The sequence below is a fragment of the Agelaius phoeniceus genome, chromosome 9 (genome assembly GCF_051311805.1).
Source record: "Agelaius phoeniceus isolate bAgePho1 chromosome 9, bAgePho1.hap1, whole genome shotgun sequence".
In the NCBI taxonomy this organism is placed as follows: Eukaryota; Metazoa; Chordata; class Aves; order Passeriformes; family Icteridae; genus Agelaius; species Agelaius phoeniceus.
The window spans coordinates 29,479,369-29,501,409 of NC_135273.1; the positions used below are offsets into that span (position 1 = coordinate 29,479,369).

At 39.8% G+C, this 22,041-nt stretch overlaps 1 protein-coding gene across 7 annotated transcripts in view; it reads left to right on the plus strand.

Moving 5' to 3' along the window:
* The window catches only part of ARID5B (AT-rich interaction domain 5B), a 149,707-nt gene that overhangs the window by 110,597 nt on the left and 17,069 nt on the right, over positions 1-22,041 (plus strand). For 5 of the 7 annotated variants that reach the window (XM_077183390.1, XM_077183389.1, XM_077183387.1 and 2 more), the window contains 4 exons: positions 3,911-4,023; positions 10,172-10,376; positions 12,719-12,771; positions 19,638-19,735. In XM_077183390.1, coding sequence (XP_077039505.1) covers positions 3,911-4,023; positions 10,172-10,376; positions 12,719-12,771; positions 19,638-19,735 — 469 coding nt within the window. Of the gene's footprint in view, positions 1-2,264; positions 2,379-3,910; positions 4,024-10,171; positions 10,377-12,718; positions 12,772-19,637; positions 19,736-22,041 lie in introns of those variants that run through there. The other 2 variants (XM_077183392.1, XM_077183388.1) reach the window with 2 other exon arrangements.

Consider the following 22,041-nt stretch of genomic DNA (forward strand, 5'->3'; position numbering starts at 1 on the left):
CCTATCCCAATCACCTACAATATCCTGATGTTTGCACAGACTGGTGAGAGTGCTGCAGGGGAAGAGGTAATTTTTGAGCAGTGATGCTCTTTCTTGGCTCCATGAACAGAAAGAACTTCTGGCTTGGAGGAAACAGCTAGCTAGTGAGCAGCATTAGCCTTGAGCTCCTCTTTTTTCTGTTCTCTTGGTGGGTCAGAGCCTACAGCTGAGCTTATCAGTGATTCCTGGTCTTTATTTCTCTGCACAGATGCCTCTGAATTGTCCTTGTTCAATTACTGGAGTTTGTAGGCAGCTTGTGCAAGAAGAGGCTTTGGAAGCATCTTCTTATTGGGATATGTTTAGACAGCAAAGATTTGCCAGTCTTCATCTACAGATAAGCTAACTCATGCTGTGCATTACACAGGCTTTGCATTTAACCTCTCAGGTGTAGCAGTTTGCAGTAAAAACTGCAATGTAGGGCATTGCTGGTGTTTTGGCAATACAGAGCCCAGCCACAATCTGGGGACTCCTCCAGGCCCTAGGAATGTTCACTGGTACTTGTGTGCATTTTGCTGCTGGCTGTGTTTTACCTGGCCACACCTGAAAGGTTTGCCAGGATTCAGCAGGTAGAAGGAGTGGGAAAACACCACACATTGGCAAAAGGCAATCACATTGTCAATTCCACAGGAAAGGAGGTTTTTTTACTGGTACTGTGTTGTCTCTCTTGTGCTCCTGTTACAAGCACTCACGCCGAAGAGGTGGCAAATAATGCAAACTTTTTTCTGTACTTATTTATTCATTCTTTTACTTCAATTTTCTTTGCTTATGCTCTCGCCTTCTGGGAATGTGTAAATTATCAGGCCTCACTGCCACAAATGCTTTCAGAAGATGAATTTGAAAGCCATATGCACAAACACATGAAGAAAGTGAATCATTTTGGATATTCTTAGGTAGTCATGCCAGAAGTCCTTCTCCACTAGAAAACAGAAGAAAATCCATAGGATACTCACTTAGCTGTCCAGTACATACTGAACATCCAACATCATCAGGAAAACTGAATGTGACTAAGCCACAAAATGTATAAAATTGCTTTAAAATAATTATGAATAACAAATTCAAGACACTTGCAGTGTGCTCATGAATATGTCAAAAATTAAACAAAAGATGACAAAATTGAAACATGAATGTGACTTGTAAGTTCTTTCTTCTGTCCTAGTCATATTTCCTTGCTCACACGAACAAAACGAATGTCACTGAAATGCAATAATCTTCAAATAATGTGTTTATTTATAATGGTTTAGGGAGCAAATATTAATGACTTTGTTTCAAGTGTGACTTGGGACTATGTCAAATGTGGTTTTTTTTTCAGAGTAGATATTAGATGCCAGGACCTTCTCTTCTCATAATAATTCCTGTTGCTGCTTTCTTGTTAATTGTGTGTCAGATGTGGAGTGGCATTAGGTGATTTAAAACCATACCATGGGGCGTGTGGCATGGTCCTTGTGTGTGCTGCAGACAGACCTTCCCTGCTGCAGCTCCTGAGCCACAGGGAGAATGCAAATACCCCATTTCATAGTGGGTTTGTGCCAGTTCTGCCGTGGAAAGCTCCAATTCAAACAGTGTTTATATGCAAGCTCAGTATACCTGGAATTCAGGAACAAATGCCTTCTTGCTGTTAAAGCTTTTAGCAAAACATTAGCAGTGCTTTATAGTGTGATGCAAAGTACAGTGCCAAAACTCAGGATAACAAGTGTGTTTGAAAAACATTGAGCCTTGAACTAGTTCCTTTATTTGTTAAAAAGTAAGAACGGAATGAAGGAACAAAAGAAAGGACGAATAACTCCCATGCAAGTATATTTCATGGTAGCTCAGTCACATCCCTCTTTGGCCATTGGTTGGGCCAGGCCTGGGGATCCTTTCATTCAAAGGTTAATCTTTTAATATGTGTGCCAAAGTGTAGTAAATTGAGGGAACATTTCTGTTTCCTTCAGTACCTTTTTAAAGAACTCAGTGACTGCTGAGGCAGACCGTGGCTAAGGATCTGCTCCGTCCCATCCAGGTCGTGTGCCAGAAAAATCCCTGTAGGCATCAGGAAGACATCAAAGCTTGAGCGGGGTTTATAAATAAGGCAGGGCGGCGTGGCCAGAGCTGGCAGCCGGCGCTGGAGCCCTCGGAGCTCATCCCACGCTCCCGCCGAGCCGCTCATCTCTGTTTGGATGAGTAATGGAGCCGCTGGGGGAGGGGATTTGTAAGCACGGAGCGAACACTCGCAGCGCTCGTTTTGTGTGAGACTGACATCCACACCACGTTGAGACTCCCAGCGACGTGGTGTGCAGTCACATGCTGTAGCATTCATGAGTTCAGATATAAATCAGGCAGATGTTTGTCGACTGGAATGGGTAATAATTTCTTTCTCTCTTTGTTTGATTTTGCATGTTAGCCTCAGATGACAATTTCAGAATTGCTTTCTGCAGTACTTTTCAATAAGCAGAATGTGCTTCACTGGAGATAAATGGAGATATTTCTGTGGGGAGATATGTGTATTTTTAGATAGACACAAATATGGACTTACTCCCATATGCACACGCATATATATATACTCATACACATATAGATTTTTTTTTTACCTTACATCAGCGTTGGGGGAAGAAAAAGGATCTTTTTATTTTAAACCCAAAGCTTTTCTTTTTCTCCAAACAGACCAAATATGAAAGTGCTACTCAAACTATAAAATCAAATTAGCACCCTTTATTGTGTTTGCAAACTAATTAAAATGTAAAATGTCCTGAAACCACTGGCTTACTGTGTAACAAATGAAAGATTAGAAACAATTAGAAGACACTCAAGAGGTTTGTGATGTTTAGATTTCTGACATTGTTCTAATCATCCCTTTAAGTAAGGAAAACAATGGTTACCTAAAAATTAAAGGTTTAAAGGAAATTATCTTATTTGGTACAGTCATTAGTTAATGATTGTTTATCATTTTAAATGTTGCCATAGTAGTCCAAGGCTGCTTTTTAAATCTGAAAGCAGAGGGGACATGTAATAATGAGCAAACATCTGCTTCATCTATTATTTCTATATATGATCATAATTTATGTTGTAATAGCACTATTGAAAGATGAGTGTGATATTTTTTATGATGATCCATATCCCATTCCTCGTATGGCTCAGCACAGCTAGGATTTAGTCACTGTGTTATTTCAGAGCTGTTTTATCTTAAGAATTGGACAAAACTGAAAGTGATTCACATTAATTTGTATGTGTGGTATGTAACCCTTATGAAACAATCAATCACTTATTTCAGTACTTGTCAACTTCCAGAACTAGTTGTTAAGGGGTTTTTTTTGATCCCTTTCAAGACTCAGGGGTAATTTTTTTATTTTTTTCTTAAACTTTTTTAGAAAAACTTTGACAAAACTGACAGGATATATAAACATTTCTTGGAGCTGTAAGGAATTTCAATATTTCAGAGCATTTCCAGTGCCAGATGTTTCCCAAAGTTGGAAATAGCAGTTAGTACTCTTGCTTGAAGATTAGAAATAAAGGCAGCAGGGTGATTAAAGTTGCCTGTTAATATTAAATTTTGTTCTTTTTTGTACCAGGGAGAAATATTTGTGCTTTCTCTCTGATTCCTTGGGAGACCAGTGTTTGACTTAATATTAATTAGTTATGTGAAAGTAGAATAGATTAGCCTTGGGGGATATTCTATAAAAATGTATAGTGTGTCAAGATGTAACCCATAGAGGATGGGAGTCTCATAATAAGCATTTACTGTAGACAGATGTGTACATTTCTGTGAGTGATTGTAGTGGAATTATTTATTATGCTTTTGGCATAAATCCAGTAAGAAGACAATGTGCTCAATGTGCTCAAAGTTAAGAATCCAGTCTAAGACAATGTGCTCAAAGTGTTCTCCATTAATTTTCAGCACCAAATCTTAAAGGCAGACCGCGCAAAAAGAAGCCATGCCCACAGAGAAGAGATTCATTAAATGGCATTAAGGATTCCAACAATAATTCTGAAAGCAAAGCTGTTGCCAAGGTAAATCACTTAATAATACTCTTTTCGGCACTCTTCTGTTTTAGATACAACCCTGCCTTTGTTTCCCAGCATGCGGTTTCACATTTAGAGTGTAACTTATTTTCTTGGGGAGGTAAACTTAATTTTTTCAATAGTTTTATTTTTCACTTTAAATCATGCCTGTGTTCAAAGTTACCAGCAATTATAATCACCTAACAACCTAATGCTATCAGCTTGTTGGTAACTGGTAGTGCTTAAGCTTTCTTGGCATCTAGTGTTAGTTTTCACATTCTGTGACACACAAACATAGTGTGTGACAGTATCTAGGAATTAAAAATAAACCTGGGAGCAGCTCACCCTGTTACAATGTACTTCTAAATATAAGTTTGAAGATAAACAGACTATGAAACAAGAGCTGCCTCAGTAATGGTTTCTAAGAAGCAAACACAAAAGACATTACCCTGATGTTAAGATCTCGACATTTTTTAATTGGAAAAAAAATAAAGGCAGGAACTCAATATGAAAGGTTAAAAAAAAATCTGGGCTGTTTCTTTAATACTGCTGAGCTGCATGTTCCACAGTTTGCTGAATAGTGCATGCTTTTACAGAGTCTTCTGTGTGTGCTGCAGTGCTTAGCCCATACTGCAAGTAAAAATTGGATCACTGATTAGTGTTTATAGACTTAATCTCTAAGATATTTGTGGGTTTGTGTCCTTTCCTTAAAATATTTTAAAATGGAGTTTCTGTGGTATAAATTGCATCCTATTTTGTATGTTGTCTGAGTGGTTTTAGACAGGAATTTAGTTTTCTCTTAAAAAAAAAAGAGCAGCACAAATGGCTCCTTTCAAGATGATTTAATTAGAAACTCTAAGGTGCAAAGATGGAAAATTACTTAAAGCAATAGTTGATTTTTATCTGAGACAGAACTTTGTCGCTTATACTTTTAAGCTAAACAGCTAAAGAGATTTGCATATACTGAATTTTTACACCAGCTCCTCCCAAATCTATTGTTTCAATAAATTAGATGGATGTGTATCTGAAAAACACTTCCATTGCTGTGACCATCTCTTTAGGAAATCCATTTGCGTTGGTATTGTTGTACACAGTGAATGTCCTGGGAGATTAGGAGGTTAAAGAGGTCAAGTAGGAGTGTTCTGCTCTCAGTTTCTCACAGGAAGGCAAATTAAATTCCACCTCCTCCTCCCTAGGAGTTCAGTTAAAATTGTGCCTTCTGTTGATGACGATAAAAGAGGCTGAAGTTCATGATGAAACTCTGCCCTTAAGTCATTGTTTCTCTTCTTTTTGGGCCCTATTGTGCTCAGTTGGAGTCTCTACTATTGTATTAGACGGGCATGGTAAGAGGTGATGGAGCCTGGTGTGTTGAGTTGCAGGGTCCTGCCAGATACCATAGAGTTTGTCTGAATGTTTTCTCTGTGAAAGAATGTGCAAAATGCATTGTGTGAAAATGTCTCAATTTGCCTCAATTTCCCCTTCCCCCAAGCCATTTTTCATGTCAAAATATTGCCAGTGCACTGTGGCATGGACCATATTGTCAAAGCACCCCAGACTGTAGCACAAATAGCTCTGCCTCTTCAGCACCTGATATATAGGTATTAGATAATTAAAAACAACAGTAACACTTCATACCAAATTGTTTATCCTCTCTGTTTATCTTTGGGTTCACTTCTAGTCAGATGGGAGGATATTTCAGATAAGAAGTAATTCCACCTATTTATCTAGTCATACTGTGCTCATCATTGTGCAGATATTAATAGCATTAATTATCTTGGCCAGCTTAATTTCATTATAAATAATAGACATGCTCATGATATAATGTCCTTGCATGTAGTCACACTGACTTCACTGTGGCTCTTCACATCAATCTGTGTCTCAGGGCTATGGATACACGTCCCTGAGAGGGGGACAGCGAATCAAACCCTGCATAGCAGATGTACTGCACTTGGTACAGACCCTGCCTCTGCCTTACTGGGGACAAAGGAGAAGGGTATTTGAGGAAGGAGAGAAATAGAGATCCACCTACCATCTTGTCATTGCTGGGAACTGTTAGGATGTGGTCATCTGAAGCTCCATGTTGGAGTTCACCATTGGTTATCCTCCTCTGTGTGCTCCATGTCTGACTAATGCTGACAATGGGTCCATGGAAAGCAGGATTGAACACTGCTCAATGGGAATGGGATTAATCCACTTCAGGCAGATGCTGAAGCATTTAGCAGTCCTGGCTATATTCTTGTCGCAGATAAAATCCCTTCTGACCAGAAGTTGTGCAGCTTGCATTCTCAGATCCTGTCACTCAGTGTCTGCAGCAGCCTCATTTCTCACTGGTGGGCGATGGCTCTGATGGAGTTGCAGTGGCTGAATGCTTTGGGTTGGGAAATGGCAGAAGGGGCATTCCAAAGGCTGTGGTTTTAAGCCTGTCAAGACCAATGCAAGCTGCATAGTTGTCATGACTTGCTGAATTTCATGTTCTCTACTGCCAGTGACTAGAAAGCTTAATTCTTAAAACCAACTTCTCGTCAGGCATGTTTGTCTTGAGCTATCAGCAGATCATTTTGAGGGTTTCACAGTTAACCTGACAAGGAAAAGTGTCTGGTTGGTAGGAGCATTTCTGGATCAATTCCAGTATAGGTGACTTGTTAGAAATCGAGTGATGGCGTCACAGGTAGTGTGGTCCTGGACCTGCAGGTGCTGCCAGGGAAGGTGGGTCTTTTGTGTGCCACTTCTTTTGCTCTGTTGATCTCTTTGGTGGTCACTGCATCAATTTTAGTGGCTCCTGGAGAAGATGCCAGGGGAGTTCCCTCCACAGCTGGAAAAGGAATACAAGTCCATCTGCTCCACAGAGGAACAGCTCTCCTGGAGAGGGATATATCAAGATCTTCCCTTGAAACATTCCTCGGGCTCTGGAGGCTTTCATACTTGATGCATCATCAGTACTGGACGGGCTTTTGGAACTTGGGGGCTCCAGCAGATGTCCCTCATTGTTCCTGCTTCATCTTCCCAGAGAGTGTCCCCAATTCAAAGTGTGTTCTAATGCTTCTTAAAACTGGCTGATCTGACCATTTTGAGGAACTGAAAGGATTAATTTGTTAAACATGGAAATTGTCCCCAAATGAATCTATTAATTACATCTCCTAGTGCAATTGCTGAAGTAAACCTCTCACTTCATTTGTGCGACAGGATCTGGGAAATTAGTTTAAAAGTTGCCAGGATATGCTTTTCCTGTGGCCACAGGTGGCCTGGCATGCTCTCGGACTTGGAGATTTATTCCGAGTGCCTCGACCATTATCTGATGGAAACTGTAAAGTGCAGATCTGTTGTCGTCTGTGTTGTGTGTGACCTCTGGCAGGAGAAGACAAACACACAGTTGTACCCATGAGTGTTCACTGACCATTTGGTCATGGATCATCCACCTCTGATGGAACACACAGCAGGAAGATGGTCAGATGTTCCAGTGCACCTCCATCTTACCCAGCTTAACCCAGCTGTGGCCCTGGGTTTGTGTTTTGAAAGAGAAGGGCAGTTGGTGGTGCTTGGAGCAAATCTGGTATCATTCTCACTGATTTTGATATGTTTATGCTGGATTTACACTGGTGTTACCCAGAATGGCATTTGGCCCTTTTTGTTCTCATTGATCATTGGTCATGGCATTCATCCATATTGCCTGTCAGATGGTGGGGAGGTTCCAGAAGTGAGGTTTGGGCCTCAAGTACTGAGCAGATGCAGCATTGTAGCCTTCACCAAAGCTTTGTTGAACCTGATACTGCTTGGAGTCAGCCCATTGCATTTTGACACCTCTTGAGTTCCACAGGGGCTTTGACCTTGCTTCTCTGTAGACAAAGAGAAGAAGGTTGTGTGTACCATGGGTTTTTCCCACTCCTGGTAGCTTTCTTAACATTACTTTGCCTTTGTCTCCTTTAGGGTGGTATCCCTTGCCATTAGTTTGCTTGCACAACTGTGAGCTTTGATTTCACTTAGAGTTCATGCCCAGGTTGTCTTTGTAAACATAGTTCTGAATTGTCTGGTTTGAAAAAGAGAATCCAAGCAAGTGGGTGAGAAAACTGAAATATTGTTCCCAGGTCCAGTGAATTTGTTCCAAATTTGCAGCTCCAATTAAAAGTCCCAGAATTATTGGAAGTTGTGCATTTCTTTTGGGGTGTTAACCCAGTCTTTGGTGAAGCATTGAAACCTATGACAATGTAATCTAAACTTTGGAAGCTGCTAAATAATTTTTGTGATATGCCAAAGTAAATAAAGTCAAGGAATTACAGTGCTGACCTGAAAAGTGGATGAGGAAGTTCAAAGTTCATTTAATAGGGAAAAAAAACCCTGTTAGCTCCTCTGAGTTTTGGATGAAACCCACGATCTTTACAAAAGTTTAATCAACAAGCATATCTGTTTCTAAAACACAAAGGATGGTGTCTTGTGCTATAGGAAGACAATATCTCTTTGAACTGTGCAATTGGAGAATATCAAGCAGTACACTGGACGTACTTCAGCAGCAAGTGATCAAGAAAAATCCCACAGGAAGTCCATTTCCCAGTCCCTGCTGCATTGCCTGGGAGGAGTGAGACAACTCCAGTGGCCAGTATTGGAGGTTTTTCAGCAGCATCAGTTGCCATGGAAAATTGTGACCACTTGTCCACTCTGCTTAGGAGCTACCATTGCTTTGTCCAGCATCTGTGGAAAACTGTGGAGCAGATCACCTGAACTCAGTACTCTCTGCAAAGTTAATACCTGGAGCAGTATAACAATTTTGCTTTCCCTGAGCCTGAAATGCCAGCGTATCTTTTATTAAGATAAAATAACCATATTGTGGTTGTGGTCTTTCCAGTGATGTTTGTTGTTTGTTTACAAGCACTTACATAATGCTCTTCAGAGCAGTTGCTTCCAAATTGTCAACAAGTATCCAGAAAGCACCTGGTTTAGAAGTGACAGTTCTGAAGGAGGGCCCATGGGTTGCTTGACCAAGAGCTCCTGCCTTCCTGCACAGCAGGATACTCGACTTTCCTCTGGTATCCTCCTGAAATGCCAAGTGATGGCTCTTAGAGCCTCCCTGCTCCCCCTGGGAGTACAAAGGACCTGTCTTGGATGGGGTATGGAAGGCTCCTGACAGCGCTCAGAAGCATTGAAGGGACAGTGCAAATCCAAAATACATGTAACCATCTCCACTACCTTGTATTAGAGAACTTCCAGTATTTCACTGGAAATTTATTGATCCCATGGTCCCAATGTCTTGGTCATGTACAGCTTGTAAACATCAGGTTTCTGCTCTTTTTTTTTTTCTTTTTTTTTTTTTGTATACATACCTTAAGTGAACGCTTGATTTGTAATTTGCTTCATTCAGTGAGAGGATTATCTTCAAGAGGGACTGCAGGATTAAGCCAGTCTCACTGGGTATTTTTCCTCATGTATGAATACTGAGGAGAGGTGAAGTGGTTCCAATTTATTGATTTCCTGACTGGCACACATCTGCTGGGCAGTCCAGTGGAACACCTGGAGCTCTGCATTGGGGATGCCAGTGTCTACCAGGAAAGTGTCCAGCTACCAGCCTCTGCCTTCTGCTCAATGCTTAGGGCTCAAGTTTAAGCAGATGCTCAAATACACTTGACTTGAGTCCATGCTACAGCAGAACCTCCACTCGTGTGCTGAGGGCTCTGCCTGGATAAAGCTTGTCGTGGTTTGCATCTGTTTTGGTGGGCCAAAGGAGAGAAAAATGTGTCATTTCAGAGCTGGCTGCTGAGCATTCCTGGAAGGGGCTGAGCACCATCAGCTCCAAGGGTTGTCTACAGGAGTTGACAATGCTCAGTGTCAATCCTGGAACAAGGGTTATTATTAGACTTGCTAGTGGCAACTGTATGTGAGAGATAGAAGCTGTGACATAGCAATGTATAGTCATAAAAATGCAGATCTGGAGAGCATTACCAGTGAGTTATAATGATTTAAAGATGTGGCTGTTTAAAAATGTTGTGACTAAGATTCAGAACAAGACATTTAGCTCTATAAATAGCTTCCTTTGTTTCCCCTCAAATACAGTCGCATGGTTTGGCCTTCATTTTTTTTAAACAATCCATTCTGCTAGGAGAGGGTATTTATTCCTTAAGTGAAAATTAAAGGTTACGCAGATCTGATATGACATCTTTTCTTTTCCCAGGTAAAATGTGAGGCTAAGTCAGCTTTGCCCAAACCCAAGAGTAACAACAGCAACTGTAAGAAAGGCTCAAGTGAGGATAAATCAAAGATTGCCATAGGTGAAGAATGCAGAGCTGATGAGCAGGCTTTCCTTGTGGCTCTTTATAAATATATGAAAGAAAGGAAAACACCAATTGAACGAATACCCTATTTAGGTTTTAAGCAGAGTAAGTATCCTTTTTCTCACTTTCTTGTTGACATTTTAGAATGGTTTGGCTTCTCTGGAGAAAGCAATTGCACACAAAGCCTATTTTAAAGCCTTATGGATGGGGAGGGACCATGTTTATCTCTACACATTTTCCAGTCGAGGCATTTCACTGTCTTATGCCTAGATTTGCATCTCTTCCTTCTGGGGTAGTTGCTGCCGGATATTTATAGGTTTAAATCCGCTGATTATGACTAGAAATAGGCATGTTGAAAACTCTCTAGTTTTCTGTTTTGTAAATCTGCAGCGTCTGTAATGCCTTTCTTCTGAGTTAATAATATGACGTATCTTTATTGTGCCCAGATGTTCTTTATGAAAGGACAAATATTAAAGGAAGACATTTAAAGGTGGTCAAGAAAGGCACAAAAGGGATCATATTTTTAAGCCCCAAAATGTGTTTCTAGTTAATAAATTACTGACTTTGGAGAATAAAACCAGACTGTATCTGCTTAATACATAATGCAGTCTTGAGAATTGCTTTGGCATGTACAGTTTGTAGCACCACAATCTGTAAATTGATTGTATGTGGAGAAGATACAGTTGAAACTGAATTTTGCATAAATATTGCAGTACAATGTAGATCTTTCACAGTTTCCAACAAAAGCTGTAAATGGGGGAATTTCTCCTCCTTATCTATAGATTGAATGATACTTTATTTCCTTAAAGGGAAAACGCCATGGATTGAAATATTATTTACTCTAATTTATCTCCTAGATTAAAACCATGTGTTATTTTGATGAAGAATGTCAAACCTGTATGTTTTACATAACAATTTACATACCTAATAGCAATTGGCACTGATTGCAACAGGCCTCCAGCAGCCATTATAAACTTATATAACTCAGAATGATTACAGTGTTTGTCTGAAAACTGGCTGCTTGAAATGGGAGTAAAATTAATGTACTATGAACAGCTTCGTTGCATTATGCATTGGTTCAGATTAAATCAAGGCCTAAGCAAAGCTCTTGATAGCTTTGAAGCAGTACAAGGTTCAATGAGGCTTTCAGAACATTTTGTGTTGAAGAAATTTTTTATTTCTTCCCCACCCCCCCATATTATTCTGCATTCCATCAAGCATGGAGACAGGGTGGGCTCAAAAGACAATCTAAACTATTATTTCTAAAGTTGCCCACTGAGGGTAGGGTCTGCTGCTAACATTTAGCTGAAATACATTGAAACTTGCCTGACATTCATTATGAAGTTGGGGCCTGATCCGGAAAATACTTAAATACCAAAAGTATGCCAAGAAGAGCAGAAATGTTTGCAGGATGGGGCTCTGTATTTGTCCAGCAAGGCTTGTGCAAACATTGCCAATATAAATAGGTTGTTGGGAAGAGGCAGAACATAGAGTACAGCAGAGCATCCCCCCATGAAGAAGGAGATCCCATTCTCCATGGTCCAGTGTTACTGCTGACCTCAAGTATTTGTAGTGTGTCTGTGGGGAATCACTGTTGGTGGAATTGTGCATACACCTTTGATAGGACTGACATGGATTTTTCTTCTATCAGTTAAATTAGCTAAAATAAAAATTTAAATTAAAATTAAATTAAATAAAATAGACACCAGCAAGCAGTGACCCCATGGGACAGGGGGCCAGGATGAAAAGCATGTGAAAGGAGAGAAGTTCTGCAGGAAATAACAACTCTCTCCCAACACATCTTTTGAATTGAGTTGCCTCTGTGCTCTGACCCCACAGCCACAGGCAAGGCACAACCAGCCACAGCACAATTTTTCCAGTAATGCTCATTCGTGCTCCATCTGGGTTCATTCACGCAGGGCCGCTAGAACGCAGCTTATTGTTCATTGATTATGGAGCCCATTATCTGAGCTGCAGTAAATATTGGATATTGTCTAATCAATAGGCCTGCTCTGTGAGCCAGTGTGTGGGGCTTGCTTGCTTGCTAATGAAACCAGTATTAAACAAATAATTAAAAGTAACATTCTTCCCAGTGAGTAATTTTTATTATCAAAGTTATGGAAACATGCTACAGTCATTATACCGTGTCTCTTATCAGCAAAGTCAAATGAGCCCATTACCTTTGTCTCAGTGTATTTTTCCAGTCCTGTTAAGGAATCTCTAAGTGTGTTCTCTTATATGTAATTAAAAATATATATAGTATGGGCTAATATTTACTCTTCAGATTATATAAATACCTCTTTGGAAAATGTTTCGCAGGAGCTTTTTCAGGGACTGTGAGCTTTTTTTTCTCTATTTTTCTTTTTTTAAAACTGTTTAATTTACATTTCTTTGAAATATGTTGGCTAATGCAATGCTTATCTAAATACTTATTGTCCCTCTAACAGTTAACCTTTGGACTATGTTTCAAGCTGCTCAAAAACTGGGAGGATATGAAACAGTAAGTGTTTAAGTAACTTAAATGAAATAATTGTGCAATCTAACTTTTCCCTGTTAGAAAAAAAAATGTGAAAGCAAACAATCATTTGCTGCATTTTAGACTAGCTGTACTCATTGTGGGTTTATTGGGCCATTTTTGGAAATGGTCCCAATTAGTTCCAGATCTGGCAAAATTGTAAACTTGTCGTAAAAACTCCAAGTGGAAAACATATGTAACTCTTCTCTGTCAAGGAAATTAGTTAGGTCTGTAATTTTTTCCCATGTTGAGAAAGGGCTATTATTGTACAACAAGCCAAGATTGCATAAAAGAAATTTCACTTGGCAACATCCCTGACATCTGTTCATGTCTAATATGGGAAATGTATTAAAGGCTTTCAAAAGTAATCAGCATTGTCCATTAAGGAATAGTATGCTGCAGAATCTTCTCTTATTCCAAGTGTAAAAGAGCTTTATTAGACAAGGGTCAGTATCACATAAACAGGAAGTTATCAAAGTAATTCAGAAAAGTCTCTGACACTTTTTATCAGCTAACCATATCTGACGAGAGCGGTTTATTTTTAGCTCACAGGAAAATTTGATGGCCACGGATTTTACAGCATGTATTTTGAACCAATAAAATATTAGAGCAACAAACTCAGATTAAAATCTTGAAATGAGAAGAAAGAGACGCATTAATATAGCACATCGAGATGACATCTGTAATAAAAAAACAATTGACATAGGAAGATGTCGTCACTGGAAATATTTTCTTCGCACACAATGATCAGATTAAGTTGTTCAGTTCCTGCCACAGTTAGATGAAAGAAATTATTTTTGCTTTGTTTATGAAGTAATCTGGGACATATCTGTTCTGTAGAGAAATGACAAGAAATGCACTATCAAGAAACTGAAAGTCATTTGAACCAAAATGCAGAACTCACTATTTTCCTTCCTTGCAATAAAGCACAGTGCTCTGTACATCAGCAGCCCGGGCTGGTTAGCATGGGTGTGCCTGGGATTTTGTAAAACATGAAATCTAACATTCTTTAAAAAAATATATGCTTGATTTGGCTTTTACTGTTGCTCTATCTTTCATTAATCAGCACATACCATGCTTATGTACAGGGGTGTGTGTAGGCGTGCTCATGGGTATGTATGAATGAATAGCTACCATAGATAGATCGTTACAGCAATTATGAGCAGTAATTGCTCGAGTTGTAAAGTGCAACGAAAATGAGGGCTGAAATCTTGAACTTGATCCAGAGCACCAGGGAAGGCCAGGAGGGAGATTGAAGGGAGAGTGGCGTGTTCAGAGTGCTCAGGAAGGCGAGCAATTTTCACAGCAATGTTTCAGGTTTGCTTGAGGGGACTGAGTACAGAAGCAGGGATCCCAAAGCGGTCGCTTGCTGGAGAGGCCTGAGTTTTAGTGCCAGAGGGAGAGGGATGGATTTCAACGAGCTGGAGCAGGTGAGGCTCTATACCTGAGGGAGAACAAGAACAGGATTGTGAATTTGTGGCCACCAGGCCACAAAGGCAGGTTTGAGAAAGGTGACAGGATGAGAGGGGAAGGATCACAGCCAGAGTAGCTTCAGTCCACACTTGTCTCAAAGCTCCTGTCCTTTTCTTGGTGACAGATGTTCTCTGTTGTTTAGGGGCATTTGTCACCTTGAATGAAAATGTACCAGCACTGCTTATTCTTCATAGAGAGTAAACTAAGCAATTGCTTCCTATTCAGTAAATGGCAAGGCAAGCACAGCTCACACCTCTGACATAGCCCTGAGCCCAGCTTTCATTGGAGAGTGAGTGTGTCTGAAATGATGGGCCTGTCCTGTTTCTGTGCTCTTTGCAGGCAACCTGAAGTTGTGAGGACTGTTGTGATGCAATTTAAGTTGTATATGGAGCATGAGGTTTCCTGACCTCATTCTCTTCTGTTAACAGTCTCATCCTTGATATGGATCTGCCTTTGATTTAAATTCCCTGAGTATCATATTGATAGCTGTTGCAATACTTTGACCTGTGCACACCCTGGGATTTATTATTTTATGGCCAGTTGATATGCATTGAGTTTGCCAACTGCATTAGCTTGTATATAGTTTATAATGGCAAACCCTGCTGAGAAGCTTTTGTGTTTTATTTGTTTCATTTTTCACAAGTCAGTGGATGGTAGGGGTGACATGGACCTCAGTTATCAGTTCTAGGATCTTAGGCAGGTCTACTTAGATGCAGAAATTTCAAGTAAGGGCTTGAATTCAATGTTGAGCAGAATCCAGCATTCTCATACATGGTGCTACCATCTATTGATGAGGAGAAGTTGTGGAGTGCAATGGCTTTGTCAAACCTGCCCTGTTTAATATGCATTTATCAATGCACTTCCATCTGCTAGAGCAAACCATTACAAGGGCTTCATCATCTTCAATTGGTTTTAAAATTTCACAGGTTTCTGGTTTGAGCATTGAGATAGAATGAATTGTAAAGAAAATGATATTTAAAAGTAGATGTTTGACTTCAACATGTGACAGCCATTTTATGAACAGGAAATAGATAAAAGATTGCTTAAAATGACATATGGAGACTCAAAGTAGTCAGATGACAATTTTTAAAGCAGCTTAGAAACCTTCCCAGTTAGAGCAGTTGCAAACTTTAATCCTTTTATTTAGCAGAACAATTATAGTCAGCCCATTTTTAATTTTATCCACTGCCTTGTCCACTTTGTTCATGTATAGGTGTTTTGATGCAGTCTAAAAAACATTATTGAGAAAAAGCATGGATCATTTGTGGTGTTTTTCAGCTTCTGCACAGATTCACAGAAGATTTTTGTGATATTTTTGAGTCCAGTCCTGTCAGTTAAGGATCTAAAAGTGACTGAGAACAGACAGGAATTGGATTTGAGATGCAGAGAACAACTTTCTTAGCCATCTGACTTTCCCCCTGGGGGAATGGATCCAGTGAGGCTTGACAGAGAGCATTACCTTTGTATATGGGATATAAATACAGGATATCTAATAGTGTCAAGTCATGATCTTGTGTCATATTTAAGTGCTCTCCATTTCAAATACTTAAAAGAGTCATTTCTCCTCCATTTGATTACTAATTCTTAGTTAGTTGTCATCTATAACTGTGTAATACCACACTCCCTTGTAGTTGTTGTTGAACAAGGCTTAATAAAAACAGCAATCCATACAAACTGGTTTAAGACTTTAACAGATGAAGCTGTCTCTTTGTAGTTGGTGGAATCATATTTCTCTTAAACAAAGATATGTGAGATGAGCATCTTTGTTACTAATAATAGGAGAGTGCATTGGAAAGCACTCTCTATAGCAGACCTTCACAGTATGAGTGATTTAAAATGTGCCCAAATCACTGGATGAAATATGAGACAATGCCATGTTGTAGGGGACTCAGCTGCAGTGGCACTTAACAGCTATTGCTTGGAATTTTCTCAGTCACCCTAAGTCAAGTGAGTAAAAGGTGCAGAAGTTCATAGATGGGAAACTTCCAGGACTTTCCTAAAAAGTTGTCCTTGGCAAATTATGAAGTAGCATTTTTCCTTCTGAGCCAACATAAAAGGAGTGCCTTGGCATGTTTGCAGAAGGCTGTGCTGCTGAATGGACTCTACCTGGAGATGTCTTAGAAAGATAAAGGATAAAAAGAAAATTAGGTGGAGCTTAACCTTCAGTATGTAGCCACTTAGATTTTACCAAAGGTCAGTGGGATCCCATTTAGCTGCTGCCTCCTGGAAGCAACAATGGAGTGCTTTAATTTTTAAAAATTAGTGATTGACGCATACATCAGTCCTGTGTCTGAGCAGGCCCGATGAAACTGGTATATCAGTGGAATGCAAAGCTGACTGGGTTTGTTTCATACAGAACTAATTCCCAGAGCTCTGAAGGGAGCTGTGAACATCACGTACCATGACCAGAAAATCTCCCATAATGTTTGCAGCAGGAAATAAGCAAGAAGCCTTTCACAAGGAAGGGAGCTGGGAGGTAGGATTGCAGTGCAGAAGACCTTAAGATTTCTCAAAGCAGAAGACACCATTAAAAGCATGTTTGTAAACAGCTTTCTACCTTAATAGATAAGATCATTGCTTTTATATGGGTTTTTTTTTTTTACTACCAGTCACTGCATAATACTGTGCTAATAGAAACCAGATCAGATCTGCTCTTACATCCCTAGACAGGCCAGTCTCTTTGCTTAACTTGGATTTCTCTTGGTTGGAGAAGATTTCACAGAGGCTTTCAAAGGTGCTGGCTTCCAATGGGCCCAGCACAAGGATTTTGAACTGGGAAGAACTTGTATGAGAAAGGCCCTCAGTTTGCACATGGTCAGTAGGAACATCCAGCTTGAGCAGTCCTGCCCTGCATGACAAGAGAGCACTTTCCTCAGTGAAGCATTTTGTTCAGATTGTTTAAGGGTGTAATTAATCAGTTCCTTTAGTCCTTTGAAGTTTATTAAGCATAAAAAATAAACTTTCCAGAGCAGGGGAAAACTCAACCCCAGGCTTTGTTAGAATAACAATTGTTTCAGGGAATGTCAAATTTAAACTCCCTCTGTGGGAGGGCACAACTCAGTTAATTGCCAAGGAGCTCTGGTCCATTGCAGATGTAGAATTGGATAGAACTGGGCAAATGTTTCTGAAAATACTGTTATTCTAAGCAGCTTAGAAGAAAGAGACACAAAAAATGATCCGTGGACTTCAAAGGGATTCACTTTTCCCTTAGTTATGTTTACCAGTGTTCCAGCTTGAGTATCAGCTCTTGAGTCAGCTCATGATAAATGAGACTAAGGCTCTAAAGTTCTCCTTTTGAAAATGGAGACTGTGCTTCTCAGTCACATCAGGATGATTATAAGGGGGACTTAGAGTAGTCCTCCTGCTAACTAATCCTTGGTTTCATTTAAAGTTTCTGCTCAGCATCACTGTTCTTAGTCAAGGTTTCAGGTCCTGGACAGCCTTGCAAGCCCAGCCAGGTTGTGCTTGTCAGAGGGCCAGAGCAGAGACCCCAGAGCAGCTTTGTGCACCTTCATTCCCCCATCTGCAATCCTGCCAGAGGTTTGCTTGCAGCAGTCCTCAAGGGATCTGTGATTTTTTGGGCGCTCCAAGAAGGCAAGGGCTGGTTGGCCACACCTCTGTCCTGTGTGTCTTGAGGACTGGTGGAGTGTGGGAGGCAGGACCAGAGGTAGCTTCCCATCCAAGCATTCCTCCACAGCAGGATACCTGGTCCAACCCTCATTTGACTTTTTGGGTTGCATAAGGAGCATCCATTCATATTCTCAGGATGTGATGTTCTTTATGGCTCATTAGGACTCTGGTTCTTCAAGCACTTCAGTAGTAATAATAAGCGTGGGTAGCCTGGGGAAGGGACAGCACAAGAACTGAAACAAAACAGACTTAGTATGAACCTTATCATCAGAAAAGTGTTTGATTTGTATTTAAATAATTTGCTTAAATAACTTAAATAACTTCTGTGGAATTTATCCTTGAATTGTTTGAATCCTTGTGCTGGTAGTCTTTGGGTTTATAATAAAGACAGGAAATAAAATTAGTGAATGAAGTCAGTTCATTTCGCTTTATATAAGGTTTAAGATAAAACAGCTTTTTTTTTTTTTTTTTTTTCCCAAAGTATGTTTAGGCATAAACTATGCTCAGGTGCTAATAGTGAGTTAAAGCTGCTGCTGTTTTCTGGAGAACTCTGCAAACAATAAATTTGAAGAAATTGTAACGTTATCAAGTGATAAGACTCCAACCATGCTTTTGGCTTTACCAAATGATTTCTGCAAAGGAAGGATTTTCCCTTTCTATTGAGCGAAACAGAAATATCTCTTACCCTGTAATATTTAATGATGGTAGCTATCTTCTCTTGTTTAGATTAAAATTACAGGCTTCAGATTGCAAGTTGTAATATTTGTTCTCTTCTGATTGCTGCCTTTAGCTCCTCAGTAAATGCCATTGACTGCTCTGTGGGTAACTCCAAAGAAGCCTCCAGGGCTGAATATATTAAAATCCACAGCATTCCACAGCAAATGACAAAATTCTCCCCAAATTGCCCCCACCAGTTTTCTACTGGCTTTCTTTATGAGCTGCAGGCAAACAAGGGTGATCTGTTGTGCTTGTCCTGTTCCTGTTTCTCTTCCTGTTTTAAATATAGCAGAATATATAAAATAATGAAGTGGTATTCAGAAACAATCCTTTTGCCAGGTCTTCCATCTGTTATTCTGTATAATCCTAATTTCTGTACAAAAAAACCCCAGAACCATGGTATGCAATTCAATATGTTACAAGATGTTTGTTTTCATCAGCATGGTCCAATAAAGTACACAGCTCAAATATTAACATTGGAGTACGTTAAGATTTCAGTACTATTTGATCTGTATATTTTACAGATATAAATGGATAAAAATAAACAGCTCGTAACATATATAGTTACAGACTATGGTTTTGTGGATTTACAGAATTCTGTGGTGGATTTGGGTTTTGCAGCAGATTTATTTTCTCTAATTCAGTTAAAATAACTATGTAATCATTATTTGTGCTGAATATGGTTTGAGCTTCATTTTCATAATTCACTGTGGGATTTGTCTGCATAACTTCTGATAGTTAATGACCCTGTATTGATTGAGATTCTTTTGTGAGTCTTTATTGCTTGTGACTTGATAATGAATCAGTCAGATCACTCCATTTTAGAGAGAAAGAAAATAGACATAGTGTTAACTTACCAAAAAAAAAATACACCCAAAGCTCTGTGTGCTCTATATATTCTGTAGGGGCTTTTATAGTGCTCGTAGTACATGCTGTTCTGAAAGTGTCATATGTGCATTTGTTGTTGTGAAGTCAAATGCTGTAGAATCTGTAAAGATGCAAGATAAAATTTTCCATTGCCATTTTTACAGATAACAGCCCGTCGACAATGGAAACATATTTATGATGAATTAGGTGGTAACCCTGGAAGCACAAGTGCTGCTACATGTACTCGCAGACATTATGAAAGGTAAGATAACAAATCTGAAATGCTTGTTTAATAATGAAAAAATTAATTTGGAAAGCCTTCAAAGCATTTTATAAGGAATTAGAGAAAAAGAGAGAGAGTTATCTTAAAGATATAGTAAATAGTTCCCCAACAGTTTAGTCAGATAATCCATTGTGATTTAAACCAGAGTGTCTGTCTCCAGTGACTAAGTAAATAAAAAAAGCATCTGATTTTTCTTTGGTATAGATCTTAATTTTTGCAACAGCTTTCCAGTTAAAGAAGCTGAAAAATTGAGGAAAACATACTCAAGGAAAAATAAGAAACAGCAGCAAATTGATGAAAACACTTGTCTTCTATCATTTTTTAGGAACACCAATTAAGCAGATTGTGGTTTTGATCAAAGTAATGGGGTGGCCCATAGTGCAGGGTGCTGTTAGTGTTGTAGGTCATGCCGAGCATTGCATTCCTCTTCTTCATGGCATTCCTTCTCTCCTCCCTGCCTGCGAGCTGCTGCCAAACACTCTTTCTCTGCAGCCATTGTTGCTGGTCAGAACTGTTGAATTCTTATTCTTCCCATGTAGATAATAACTTCCAGGGCTTGTGAAGCCAGAACACATGAATAAAATACTGGAGCTGGAATGTTGTTTTGATTTGGTTTTTAGAAACAACTGTTGGGGCTTTTTTTTTTCTTTTTCTTTTTTTTTTTTTCTTCTTTGACAAGCAAATGTGAATAAAACTCAGCAATTTTCGTCTCAGATAAGTAAAATTCAGTCTCTTGTTCCTGGGCATAAACAAGTCACTTTGCTGGGCTTAGGAAGAGATTGTACTTGCCCATGCAGATGGTGGCACAGCACAGCTGTGTTCAGTGGGCACTTTCTCTCCTTATCTTAGTGCCTGATGTGTCAGCCTCTCAAAGAGAGATACTGCCATCCTCATGGAGGCTGGGGCATTTGATCATGCTCATTTACAGGGGACATCTCCAGCAGAAGGGCTTGGATGCACAGAGGAGTTGCGTGTAATGATTGCCATTATAAATGTTAGAAGCTTTCTGGAGATTGAGCCAAGCAGCAGAGTGAAGTGAGTGAGTTGCTGTGCATGTCAGATGGGGCTTTTCCCTGCCTTCATGTTGCAGACAAATCTTAAAGATTGTTTTATTGACTCATCAGATTGTGGGTATTCAGCTCTTCCACCCCCCATCATTATAGTTCTGAGAGTCTCAGAGCTTCCTCTTGCACCCAAGCCAGCTGATGGGTTTCCAACTGGCAGTGTGGCTTTTCCCTTGCCAGATGTTCTGTGGGGGATGTTATTTGACAGAGGAGACCCAGGCACACATGAGCATTAGGTCTCTGTGGGTTTGGGTTGCAGAGGGAGCCCTGCTGAAACCCTGGAGTCACTGAGAGAGCACATCTCTTGTAGTTGTGGAAAACTAAATGAGCCATTCACAAATACTCTATGAACCCCTGTCTCTCTCTTCTGCTTTCCTGACAATGTTCAGTGCTAGTGGTTTGGGTGTTTTTTATATGTAAAAGCTTTGCATTGCACTCCCCTGCATAGAGACTTGTGTGTCACTGACTCAGCAGTTACTTGGGTATGCTCTGAAGTGCCACAGAACCCATTGTGCTGTCTGGAAAACCTGAACAGTCCTGATGACTTCCAAACTGAAAAGCCTTTCCAGGCTACCCAAAAGCAGTTCTGCTTGGCTTGACCTGGTCTGAGGAAAGTGTCTTCTAGTTTATGGTTAGATTGGTCTTAATACACTGAAGAACTCAAATCTGAGTTCATGGATGCCAGTCAATCATGTAGTTCTGTATGAAGTCTGATATGAGGCAGCACCTAATTTTCCACATCCCTGGCAGGCTATCAAAAGATGGCATTTGGAGCAAAAAATCTTTCAGGACTTTCAGGTTAGCCCTGAGCTTACCTAAAATGTTCTTCACTAAATCTGTTCTGAAAAACCAAAACACGTATACAAAAAACCTCAGTAACTCATCCAGTCTCTACTTTTCTAGTATTAGATGCTCTTTTTCCACTACAGGAAAGCTGTATGAAGCCTCAGACTTGAAAAAAAGTAAATGAAATTGTCATGGTTTGTTTCAGCTGGTAATTCTAACTACAGCACCTGTAAATGTAATGCTCATTTATAGGCAAAGTGCTCAGATGACATTTAATCTAAAACTAGAACTGTAGTGCAGGAATACACACACATGATTCAGGACACACATACATTTTCAAACTTGAAACTGTACAGCTAAACTGGAAATTGAATTATCTGGAAAGCAAATGCTGAGTAAATCTCCTGATTTTTCCTTTCTGAATCCCAGTGGCCC